This window comes from Eleutherodactylus coqui, chromosome 8 (genome assembly GCF_035609145.1).
Source record: "Eleutherodactylus coqui strain aEleCoq1 chromosome 8, aEleCoq1.hap1, whole genome shotgun sequence".
Taxonomy (NCBI): Eukaryota; Metazoa; Chordata; class Amphibia; order Anura; family Eleutherodactylidae; genus Eleutherodactylus; species Eleutherodactylus coqui.
The window spans coordinates 100,540,478-100,554,197 of NC_089844.1; the positions used below are offsets into that span (position 1 = coordinate 100,540,478).

The following is a 13,720-nucleotide window of genomic DNA, read 5'->3' on the forward strand; positions in this document are numbered from 1 at the left end:
GATGGATAATTTGGGTATTAGAGAAGTGCTCAAGGGTTTATGGCCATAAAGTGCCCAGAGACTAACTTGCATTAAAGTGTAAGTGCAAAATTAAAAAATATTTAAAAAATGATCAAATACTGCTCAAGGGCATTATGATAATCAGTTTCAAGTATGTTATAACTATGGTGGTCAGTAACGGGTCTGTGACCATCACTGCCCAGGGCTCAGACCACTGCTGGGCTAACCCTGCCTTATTAACAGTATGAGCCTTGTAATATGACTGCCATTAGTAGCCGGTAGCCCTCACCTGTACACTGGATATTTACTCAAAGTGCTCAATAAAAGACATGAATGGTACAGTTGTTTGTGTGTTTTCACACATCTGAGTTGGGAGTTCTGTTTTCCTGTGGGAATCCCTGTGTCCTAATGAGTATGTCTTAGGACAGAACAGAACAATGCCAAATGGACCTCATTGACTATAATGGGGTCCATTCGTTTTCTGCTCAACTTTCCCGGCTTTTGGCCAGAAGGAAAAGCACTGCATGCAGCACTTTATCTTCCAGTATTTCATGCCGGATCTGTGACTGAATCTTCAACTAGAGGTTCTAACGTAGATGTAAATCTACCCTTTCTCTTACTATGGGTAAAATGGACCACCCACGAGGTCCGATAACATAAAAGACAAAAATGTCCTAGTAACGAAATTACTAACCTATCTTTTCAAGGCTGCAATCAGTGACCATTTTGCTCAGTAGACAAGTGTATGGCACTGCTGATGCCTTGGATCATGTATGATATCTTGGATAACAATGGGTTAGGGGAGCTCCTTTCTATTCTCATGGCTTAGCCACATCATTCTGAGTGTCAGACAAAGTGCCATTTCCTGCCCAATTGGTATTCTTGGTGCAGCATAAAAGTGTCATCTACCTATTAGAAAAGAACTGTGACAGGTCGATGCAAAATGTGGTTTGCTAACACCCAAGAGAACACATGCAACAAAACGAAAAGCATTTTTTAGCCCGTTTTCATTCATAGCTGCATCAGTACTGTAATTCAGATGGCTTCTTTTGAACACGGCTCCCAGCTTTGTACTTGCTATATACAATGTGCTTAGCTAATTTACATTCTGAGAAGGGCAATCTTTGCACCAGTCATTGTACAGTAATGTGATTTAGAAAAATCTAACTGTCCTACAATGCATCACATTGCATTATAGATGCTCTTAGAGTTGCCTTTGTAAGGTTGGGAACTAGCTCCAATATAGCTAGCAGGAATCTAAATGCAGTTCTAGCATATAATAGTCATGGGGGGCACTTAGAAGAATCTGGGCACTGAAACCCCTGGTCTCTGACACAGCTCAAGTGAGGTATCCACACATAGCAAAATACAGTAATACAATTCTTCTTGTCTGTACTCCCTGCTAGATGGAGCTCTTGAATATTGATTTCCGCACTTAGTATAGAGTTCAGTCATAACTGTATAATTCCATATCCATTGATCATCCCCTAGAATTGACTGTAGGAAGTCAGAATTGTATCATCTAACTTTATTCCTATGTAAAGGGTAAATATACACTACCGTTCAAAAGTTTGGGGTCACATTGAAATGTCCTTATTTTTGAAGGAAAAGCACTGTACTTTTCAATGAAGATAACTTTAAACTAGTCCTAACTTTAAACAAATGCACTCTATACATTGCTAATGTGGTAAATGACTATTCTAGCTGCAAATGCCTGTTTTTTTGTGCAAAATCTACAAAGGTGAATAGAGGCCCATTTCCAGCAACTATCACTCCAGTGTTCTAATGGTACAATGTGTTTGCTCATTGGCTCAGAAGGCTAATTGATGATTAGAAAACCCTTGTGCAATCATGTTCACACATCTGAAAACAGTCTAGCTCGTTACAGAAGCTACAAAACTGACCTTCCTGTGAGCAGATTGAGTTTCTGGAGCATCACATTTGTGGGGTCAATTAAACGCTCAAAATGGCCAGAAAAAGAGAACTTTCATCTGAAACTCGACAGTCTATTCTTGTTCTTAGAAATGAAGGCTATTCCATGCGAGAAATTGCTAAGAAATTGAAGATTTCCTACAACGGTGTGTACTACTCCCTTCAGAGGACAGCACAAACAGGCTCTAACCAGAGTAGAAAAAGAAGTGGGAGGCCGCGTTGCACAACTAAGCAAGAAGATAAGCACATTAGAGTCTCTAGTTTGAGAAACAGACGCCTCACAGGTACCCAACTGGCATCTTCATTAAATAGTACCCGCAAAACACCAGTGTCAACATCTACAGTGAAGAGGCGGCTGCAGGATTTTGGGCTTCAGGGCAGAGTGGCAAAGAAAAAGCCATATCTGAGACTGGCCAATAAAAGAAAAAGATTAAGATGGGCAAAAGAACACAGACATTGGACAGAGGAAGACTGGAAAAAAGTGTTGTGGACGGATGAATCCAAGTTTGAGGTGTTTGGATCACAAAGAAGAACGTTTGTGAGACGCAGAACAAATGAAAAGATGCTGGAAGAATGCCTGACGCCATCTGTTAAGCATGGTGGAGGTAATGTGATGGTCTGGGGTTGCTTTGGTGCTGGTAAGGTGGGAGATTTGTACAGGGTAAAAGGGATTCTGAATAAGGAAGGCTATCACTCCATTTTGCAACGCCATGCCATACCCAGTGGACAGCGCTTGATTGGAACCAATTTCATCCTACAACAGGACAATGACCCTAAACACACCTCCAAATTGTGCAAGAACTATTTACAGCAGAAGCAGGCAGCTGGTATTCTATCGGTAATGGAGTGGCCAGCGCAGTCACCAGATCTGAACCCCATTGAGCTGTTGTGGGAGCAGCTTGACCGTATGGTACGCCAGAAGTGCCCATCCAACCAATCCAACTTGTGGGAGATGCTTCTAGAAGCGTGGGGTGCAATTTCACAAGCTTACCTCAACAAATTAACAGCTAGAATGTCAAAGGTGTGCAATGCTGTAATTGCTGCAAAAGGAGGATTCTTTGACGAAAGCAAAGTTTGATGTAAAAACAATGTTATTTCAAATACAAATCATTATTTCTAACCTTGTCAATGTCTTGACTCTATTTTCTATTCATTTCACAACGCATGGTGGTGAATAAGTGTGACTTTTCATGGAAAACACAAAATTGTTTGGGTGACCCCAAACTTTTGAACGGTAGTGTATATTATAAAATTAATCAGCACTTAAAGACTATGTGCACCTTTGTGCTCTGCGTATTTGGAAATTAAGACTTTTTTGTAATTGGTTTTCATTACAAATTTCCATATGTTTCGCTTCTATGCTTGTATTGTTTGCAAGGCACTGCAGACTGGAGGACTGAAATTTTAGCAAATTCTGTCAATCAAAGTAAACTGACAGCTCCTCTCCTAACGTGCTCCCCTGTTGTGAACTGCATGCACTGCCTTTCCATTGAGCTATTACAGACAGCTGTGTGACAGTACTGGGGATGGTGGAGGAGATCAGGAGGACAGAGAGCAGAAAAAGCTACTATCACAGAGGGCTATAATTCATTTGAGGTAACTTTTCTGCTCTTAGCAGTGAGGGAGAATGGACAAGCAGCTACACAGAAAGAACATGAGATAGAGAGATAGCTGTGTGGTATTGAGTGGACATGGTTTTGCTGCACAGCCTCTGAAAAAGGGGAGGGGCAACTGAGTTTGTGTACATTCATTATAGAGACCAGCTGATCAGTGCTGTGAACACGCCCAAACCAGAAACTTGAATGTAGTAGAGCCTACAAAGTAAGTATGAAGCTTTCTAAATGCATGAGAAGGAAAACTCAATGCAAAAAAAACAACAGATAAATACATATGTTTTTCTACAGGGATTTAGTAAGATATGTGTGTATTGATGTTTCATGTGCAATGGTTTCCATAGCCTTTAACTTTTTACTTACGTAGATCAAATGAAAGGAAATTATACATGCACTTTAGCTTTTTACTACATTAGACCACTCCAATTAATACCATTAACTTCTTTATGAGGAATATTAGGTGAAAACGTCAGGGATATTAGAAATTAACATATGACCATAACTCTAAGCCATTGGCAATATTATCAGGATAACCATCAATGACCACTAAATCACCCCATATACATTAGGGACATGTAGTATGGCATTTGTAGAAAGTGGACAAAATCAATACAACAGGGGAGCGCTTTGCAGTCTTTACAAAGTAATTCTAAAGTAACTCAACATTTTATGTGTGTTATGTCAGTAAATATACGAAAGGTTGACTCCAGATCTCCAAAATAACTGAATCGGGAAGTAATCGATGTTTTATAAAGAAAACAGGACATGCCAGAAATATATGAACAGTGTTCTTGTTGCAATAGCTGTCATCCCATTTTGGTGTTTAGTTTGTGTATTGTGCAGAAAGCTATATAAATGCGCATGTAGAAATCGCACACAAGTTTAAAGGTGTTGGCCATTTTCTGATGAAGTTAAGAAATGCTCTAACCATATCATTCCATAAAAAGGGAGGCAGGCTACATTTCGGCCTTAAAAAAGGCCCTTTTAGGGCCGAAACATGGCCTGCCCCCCTTTTTATGGAATGATCATTGAACAATAAAGATCATATTCATTTTATAATTCTTTTGCATGCTGCCACTCTTTCATCATTTCTTGCAACTAGGAAGGTGGTCATGGGGATAAATCAGGTGACTTCTGCCATCTTGAGAGCTATGAATGCAGTGACTGCCATGACCATAATTTACATAGTACTCATGGGCAATGGGGTGGGGTGGGGGGTCAACGTGGGTGCTAAGATAAGGATGCAGCGTTTCAGTGGTTTCCTATATAACAGGATATGGTATTTATGAAATGGCATGAGAAAATGGCCTCCCTTTTAGTTTAAACATGTGACATTTTGTCTTGACTTCTTCTTAAAAAGAGTTTCATGTTACCTGACAACACAGTGAAGACAGCAGAAAAAGCATTTAACTTCAGACCATCCACAACGTTATTTGACTGAAAGAATTCTAGGCACATAAGGCTGAATCCAACGACTAACAGTAAAATGAACAGCACTTCAGACACCACGGACAGCCAGAGCACACCTGCAACACATAACAGCAACAGAGAAGATGAAGAAATTAACTTTACGTACAAAAAAGGACAAGTTTGAGAAAGTAGGTACAATCCATTCTTCACATTCAGTCTTCATTACATTACTGTTGTATGCATAGAAAAGTGCCAAACCATTAAATATGCCTAAGGCCTTATTCACACAAGCGTTTTATTGCGACTATCTTGCCGCGATTAAACGTTGGTCAAAAATCGCGACCATCTGAAGCATTGGATTCCAATACATTTGTTCAGTAGGGCTATTTTCTGTGATGTAAAATCAACCGGTTGGAAAAGATAGCACATATAGCCAGCAACTCCCATAGTAGCCTATGAGCTGCTGACAAAGGAGAGGGAGGGAGTTTAGCATGACTAACACTGCTAAACACGCTCCCCTCCCTTTGCTGGCAGCTCCCATAGGCTTTTATGGGAGCTTCTATTGCCACGATCAGCTGGCAAAGGGAGGTGTAGTGAGAGGGAGAGAGTTTAGCAGTGCCAAAGTACCCCCCCCTGGCCAATGGAAATATGGGCTTTGGCGTATATACGTTGCACCCGGCTGTGTGAACGGATTAGAAAACGCCATGACTTTGCCGCGGCTTTTTCTTCTTCATGCGATTTTCGGCCACAATGCAGGCGGCTGAAAATCGCAGCGCCTGTGGGAATAAAGCCTTATAGTCAACAAGAAGCAACGTTCTTAAACAGAACTTTAAAGTGATTGTCTGAACTTGAACACATTTTTAGTATGAGTAGGTCCAATATTCTGCAACAATTAATTTCTTTCTATATGTTTATAGGGGGTCGGAGCTCTGTTGTTCCGTTGCAGAGCTCCAAATATCTGGGGTAGACTTAGAACAGCATTGCTGTGGCTACATGCAGTCGCCGTTAGAGGCAGCTTAGATACTCGCTTTTATGCAGCAAATGGCATAAAATACAATATCCAGTAACTCTTGGGCTATGTACTCACAGGAAATCTGTGTCCATGTGGTTTTCAAAGGAAAACTGCGCCAGAAATCTGTGTATTTAAGGGTCAGATTTCTTCTGTGGATTTGTATTGAAAGCCTCTTCACATCAGCACATGGATTAGGCTCACTTGATGGGACCAATCTGTGTGCGGACATCCTGACATCGGTTACATGCCAAGATCTAACATATCACCTCCTTTTTTTCTACCGGTTTTCTTTGGCAAATTCTTGGAAAGAATACAATGTGAACAGGGCCTTTCAATCATTTCACTTTGTGTCTATGCAGACTTATCAGAATAATGGAGCTCAAAGGGATGTAAGCGTATGCGAAGAAATTAATCAGCAGAATGTATTATTTCACTATGCGGGGACGTAGGATCTCCTTATCAGAAGATAGAGCTCAGACTGATATAAGTGTATAGTAAGAAATTAATCAGTGCGGAATGTTAGAACTAAAAATGTCATAAATTCATTTTAAGGGGTTTTAGACCCCGGCTGCTTCCTGCAATTTGAGACCGTGCATACCATTACTATCAGACCCAGAAGAAGTGGGGTGTGTAGGGGGAATAATGACCAGAACGAAATGTGTCGGATGATCCAAGAAGGTGTTGCAGTGACTTCTCTATCTGTTACCGGTTCTATGCGGTCCTAGGGAATACACAGAACAATGCTGCTAATATCGTAGTGTTGTGTCCAAATGTGCCAAAATGTGAAACCTATAAATTGCATAACACAAAAAATAGTATGTGATTCTTAAAAAAAAAAAAAAAAAAAAAAGGCACAAAAATTTGACATGCAGCGATTTTTCTAACTCGGACTGTCAATCTGAGAGAAAAATCACTCGTGTAAATTAACCGGTTCAAATGAATGGGTTCTTTTCCTGTGCGAGTTCCGTCCATGCCACTCACCAGTGTAAATAAAGCCTTAGGACTTATTCACATGACCGTATATCTGCAGCTAATGTAGCCGCGTCCAAGAATTGTGACCATCTGAAACATTGGATTCCAATATATACAGTCAGATGAACGATTTTTGGGCGCATAAAAAAATCATGTCGGGGAAAAGTAGCACATCGGTGACCGATTTTATACACCGCGTCAAAAGATAGGTCCTATCTTTTGCCAAGATATGCTGTAAGCTCCAATACACTTCTATGGGAGCTGAAAAAAAGAGGTAGAGGGAGATTAGCTGTATCCAACGCCAGGAAAAGGAGACAGCTGACTCTATTTAAGCATTAGCAGTCATTTGAGGATTTCTGCCGACTAAGGGATTTCCGCGCAGTAGCATATTTTTTTGTCATCACGTGGCAGCAGCCCATATGAATGGACAAGAAAACTCTAATTAAGATCAGGACTACATCGTGGCTATTCTTCATTCATGTGATTTTTTTAAATTTTTTTTTACCCGCGATCGAACAAGTGTAAAAACCCATACGGCTGTGTGAAAGAGGCCTTACACATAGTGGCACTAGTTACACTACGATACCAGGATATTCAGAAATGGGTGCAGTCTGAAAACAAATATAATCCTGTAGTATATCATACTTTCGGTAAATACTTCAATAGCTTATTGGTAAACGGCAGAACAATGTACAATTATACAATCAGTGAAAAGTTGACAGAAAAACAAACATTTCAGTAATTTATTTTAGTAATATTAAGTAATCAATTCTTTCAATGTCTTAAGGGGTTGTCTCGCGGCAAACATCAAAATTTTACATTACCCCATTCCCCCTGTCACCCCCCTGGCATAAAATAGCAATTTAAAGCGGTTTTTAAACCGCTTGCTACTTACCGATCCGACGAAATATGAAGTTTTAAAAATCTTCTCCCTAAGCTGGCTGCCGGTCCTTTCCCAGGGATGCACTGTGGTTTTCTCCCATGGTGCACCGCGGGTCTTTCCCATGGTGCACCATGGGCTCTGTGCGGTCCATTGCCGATTCCAGCCTCCTGATTGGCTGGAATCGGCACAAGTGACGGGGCGGAGCTACGATGACGACGCGGTGACCAGCTCTCCGGCACGAGCGGCCCCATTCACCAGGCAGAAGCACGGACTGCGCAACCGCGTCTAAAAACGCCAGAAGACATCAGAATTAGACGGAGCCATGGAGACGGGGACGGCAGCAACGGAGCAGGTAAGTGAATAACTTCTGTATGGCTCATATTCAATGCACGATGTACATTACAAAGTGCATTAATATGGCCATACAGAAGTGCTGAACCCCACATGATCAGAATCCAGAACACATTCATGTTACATGTTAGATTCTGCACTTATTAATTAATACATCGTCTTATAAATTCAGTATTTCCCCTTTTTGCTTCTCTTAGGGCTCTCTCACACAAGCATTTTTACCCCGTAGTATGCGCACGGGCTTTGCTCATGTAATACGGGGTAACAAACTTTACATTACTTCCAATTGTGTCTCTCACACAGCGTGCATAAAAAATGTTGCAGAATGCATTATCTTGGCACGCATACACAGCAGTTGTATGGCTATTGTCTGCACACAGCAAGTACTCATTGCATTGCGTCCTGCTGCATGAGATATGGGTGCATTGCGCTGTAATAAAACGCTTGCGTGAGAGAGACCCTACAGTTTTTTTTCTCTTTTTGTAAATTCTGTACACACAACAGGGACAACAGCTTTACTTGTTCTAGTAAAAACATGATTCCTGTCAGAGTTTTTTTTCCAAAGTCAAGAAGGTTCTTGCTCTGAGTTTTCAAGTTCTTACAGTGTTTTATCTGGAAACTATTGTTCCACGTCAGATGTAGTACTATGTGACTCATCTACTTCACCAGGCAGGGCTGCACTTTGGGAGATTTCCTACTCCTAGAATTCCCCTTCTGAGTTGTTTAGTCAGAAGCCTAATTTAATAAGACAATTATTTCCACTAGGGTTAGCTGCTTGCCTATGGATTTGTTAGAGTACAATGGGAGCGGTATAAATCCCTATGCAATGAATTAAGGTAAAAACGTAATCTGAATCATCACTGTTTCACCTAATGTTAAGTGTTGGGGGATAATCAGGCTATCATTAAAGCCCAAAAGTATACTTGCCACAGAGACTGACTGTGGAGTTGCTTTGAGAGAGGGGGCTCAGCTCTTGCTGGTTCACCACCTTTGCTTTTGGGTGGCATTCATTCAGGAAGAGCTCTTTCAGCAGGCGAGGATTTTAAATCCCTGCCTCCTGATATATCAGCACTACAGAGCAGGGGACAGCAGGAGAAGATGCGGCTGAGCCACGGCAGCTGAAGCAAGGTGAGTATCTATTTTTTTTGTTTTTTAAAGCACTTTTACTTGATTTTCAGGGAAGGGCTTATATTTAAAGTCCTTCCCTGAAATTAAATGACCGCAGCAGGATCCTCTACCACAGCTGACGTGTGACAGCTGCGGTAGAGAATTGAAGAATTCCTCTGCTGCATCTGTCACAGATGTGGCAGATGTAGCAGCAGGGAATTCTTTTTACTAGCGGGGATGAAGGAAACATCTGCCGCATGTGGCAGATGCGTTTTTCATCCCCGCGGGGGTCACGGCAGCGGCGGACAGGTAAGTATATTTTTTATTTATTTATTTTTTTTACACTAAAATTTTTCTTTTTCAGGGAAGGGCTTATATGTAAAGCCCTTCCCTGAAAAAGAATTCATGGATGCCGGCAGGTCATTGCCTTCAATGGAGCTGCCAGCAGCAGCAGTGGCTCCATTGAAAACAATGCACGGACCTGCATTTATGCGTGTTTTTGCACATACATGGGTGCACACCTATGTACGCACCTATGTACACGCAAAAACACGCTTATGTGAAGCCACCGGGAAGCAGGGATTTTGGAACCGCATGAGTAACTGATGATTTGGTTATATGTAACAGAGCATTGCTACTTATAAACAAATCTTTATTATAAATATGTTAAAAAAGGGGAGAATATATATAATAATAGTGTTGCACAATGGTTTTAAATGTGAGTATAGAGAATTTTAACTGGGAAGACTGGCAGTGGCAGAATTCATTACACAATACATAGGAGCCTAATTTATAGGACTAGTGGACTGTCAGCAGAACAAGGAAAAGACAAAATGTCTATTCACTTATTAAAGAGACGAAGGACACACAGTTTACCCATATTCCTATGCTCTAAAAGCGGCCATAAATATATGCAGCATACAAGTATAGTGCGGGAAATCAATAACTTGTGAGAGAAATGAAGAAATAAAAAATAAATATGATTTGATGATCAAATAGCCCATTAGTCAATTCATTAGTGGATCTACATATTTGTTTATTTGCGAAAGGTGAGATGCGCACAGTATATACAAATGATAATGTGTTTAGCGCTGGGCATAAATGTATAAAATATACAGATACTTTGTGAAATACCAATACAATATATTATAAATAAATGAATCGATAAATAAATAATCAACCTACTCATCAATTATTTCATTAATTGACCCAGCAATAGAATATGCTTTTTAAAAAAGGGGGATCAAGGTGTCTACACATACAGATATTCATTTGTTATTGGATATGTGTAAGTGACTCTAAGGTCTAAGTCAAAATAAACTTGTTATTGTGGTTATAGAGACCGATGTCACATGCATTCTTTCCTATAGTGGGATTGCAAGTGTTATAGAATATGAAGAGCCCTACCGTGAGGCGATACAATTCAACAAGTAAGGCAATGTGTTGTGAAAACTAACTTCTGTGTAATATGTTACATTGGATTATTTTATTTATTTATTTTTTTATAAATTCTTTATTCATAAATGTTTTCTCTATTTTTGAAAACCTCATGGTTGACATTGTTGGGTCATATAAAGGAAATAACCATCCAAAACAAAATTGGTAATAAATAGAGATGAGCGAGCATACTCGCTAAGGGCAATTACTCGAGCGAGCATTGCCCTTAGCGAGTACCTGCCCACTCGGAAGACGAGAGTCGGCTGCCGGCGGAGGGCGGAGAGCGGCGGAGGAGAGCGGGGAGGAACGGAGGGGAGATCTCTCTCTCCCTCTCTCTCCCCCACTCCCCCCTGCTCACTGCCGCAACTCACCTGTCACCCGCGCCGGCAGCCGAACCTTTTCTTCCGAGCGGGGAGATACTCGCTAAGGACAATGCTCGCTCAAGCAATTGTCCTTAGCGAGTATGCTCACTCATCTCTAGTAATAAACATTTTGCATTACTTAAGTGTAGCAGAAAACTGCTGGCCAAACGGACCAGATTCATTCTCGTCCAATGAACTAATCAAGTGGAGTAGAGTCATTTATGGGGGATGTAAGCCCCCTAACAGGTCCTGCAGTTTAACATCTCTAAGTATTGAAAAGTGGACCCTAGTAAGATAGAATCCGGGTTCTGCTTCTTTTTTTGGATGATTTTTTATAATAAAAGAACCGGTCTACTCTCTAGCGCTGCTTTTATCCCAAAGCCAAGGACCTTATCCTTCAGATCACTACATTTTAAAATATTTTTTTATTCCCTGTATCCTCCTCTAACTGAGGGGAAGTGCTGATTAATGCATGATAAATGACTGCCCACAAGCACTATCAGCTGTAGACAAGCTACGATAACCTGTGCGTCACACCACTGTCATGTGACTTCGGGAGTCATACTCTATCAACTCATGAGCCTCTATTCCGTGAAGTCTGGTGGTTCAAAGTGGAGATGCACTGTTTTAACATCATCACTATTTGAGTCATATAATAGAGACTTTTTGGTGTATATATATCCCCCACTGTGTTAATCTCATTAGTTTCCTGATGAAGCTGCCGAAGCAGTGAAACGCGCATCAAGGTTCTCTTGTGTTGTTCTCCCTGGTTACAGAATGTCCAAGGGTATACATTATAAATGTGTTATGTATGTTTTCTGGGGGATATTACTGACAGCTGTTCAGTACACTGCAGATTACTTTTTTTCATGATATTTACATGCATTGAGTGTTTTCTTCCTACCCTTTCATAATTTGCATGCTTGAGACATTCCTCCCATCTGGTAGAGGAATCACATTTGCTCTGTATTATAATGGCTGAGAGGGCTCTTTGTTAGCTTCATCATCCCTTTATGTATTTTCTGATACATGAAAAATGAAATATATTTATATAGAAAAATATACAATTATTTATTTTTCATGCATTTTTGCATTTATTTAGTGTATTATTGAACATTAAGGGCTAATGCCCACGGACGGATTTCCACTGTGTAAAAAGGGATAATTGAAGTCAATAGAAGCCATCCGTCATGTGATACTTCTGCTGTGAGCACAACGGAAGTATCGCGTGATTACGTGTCACCACCGACACATCATGTGCTGCACTGTGCATGTGTGCTGGCTCGCTGGACGGGCTCACGCGGCGGATCCGGAGAGGTGAGTATAGAGTCTTTAGGGGGCGCTGTGTTGGACTCCACTGCGATATTCTGCTGGTGCAGTCCGACACAGCCGTGGGCACAAGGCCTATAAATTTAATTGTTTTTAGATTTTTTGTGTGGGATTTTTGTAGATTTTTACGAACAAGTTCAACAGTATTTCTGTATCCACTTATATTCAATTTATGAGTTAATGCTGTAAAATAATAGGCCTGAAAAATTGAATTAAAAAACCTAAATTACTCAGGGAAGAGAAAGAAGGGTATTTATTAAAGAAATCTTGTTGCATATGGATATATGGCCCTTAGGAGTAGTTGTTTTTGCTAATGAAAGAACAGTAGATACTCCTCGAAAATTGGTTCAGTTGTCCTGCTCATGTCTGTTTTCGTAATCTGGTTCCACAATATAATTTTCAAGCCCTAATGATAAGAATTGAATGCTGAACTTATGCTATCCATGCTAGCCAAACCCCCTGTAATTTATGCATATATGGTTTTTATCCTCTTAAATTGGCGTTCTACTCCAAGACCTTCATTTTCTGCTTTTTACCATATCAAAGAATTCCCTGAAGATAGAATGCTTCCTGTCACGGAATGCAACGCTGCTTCTGGAATCCCAATGTTGCTGAATACAAAAGAGAAGGTTTGGTGCACAGAACCAGAAAGATAGTTTAATTGCTTGAGAAGAAATACTGAAAAAGAAAATGCACAAACTGATGAAGGATTCGCTGAGCAACAACACTTAGTTTTCTACATTTGGCACCTGTTTTTTGGATTAACAGAAAGCTACAAACATTAAAATGTAAACCCCTGTGAGACATTATAGACATAAACATCGTATCTACTCTACAATCAAGTGCATAAAATCCACTTGTTTAGTTGTTTTTGAGGTTTTCAACCCTCAAAAACGTATGAAAAGCACTTCACGAACACATTTAATGCTAGTCATTTATCGTTTCCACTCCTGTCCCTGCCTTCACAAAGCTAAATCCTGAAACCAATTAAAGGGATTGCATAGTTTTTTGCACACAAGGCTAATACAACTGAGAACTGCATATGCTCCAATATTCAAATATAACATCATGTTAAAATTCAGTCTCCGAGAGACAGCCATAGAGAAAGGCATATATTGATATTGTATGTCCATCGATTTCTTTGCATACCCATATTAATTTTCACTAGACAAGTATACTGAATACATATTTTTAAGATTTATACATAAAGCTAAAGCTTAATGATAAAGAAACGCCTGCAACTTAAATGTGTGTTCATTTCTATTGTTAGTGAATGAAGAAAGTTCTTGTTTTATATTGAGGGTAGATACAC

At 40.2% G+C, this 13,720-nt stretch overlaps 1 protein-coding gene across 1 annotated transcript in view; it reads right to left on the bottom strand.

Annotated features, from left to right (window-relative positions):
• GSG1L (GSG1 like) overlaps window positions 1-13,720 on the bottom strand; it is a 163,392-nt gene that overhangs the window by 37,031 nt on the left and 112,641 nt on the right. Inside the window, exon 3 of the mRNA XM_066577478.1 lies at window positions 4,919-5,071. Coding sequence (XP_066433575.1) covers window positions 4,919-5,071 — 153 coding nt within the window. The remainder of the gene's footprint in view (window positions 1-4,918; window positions 5,072-13,720) is intronic.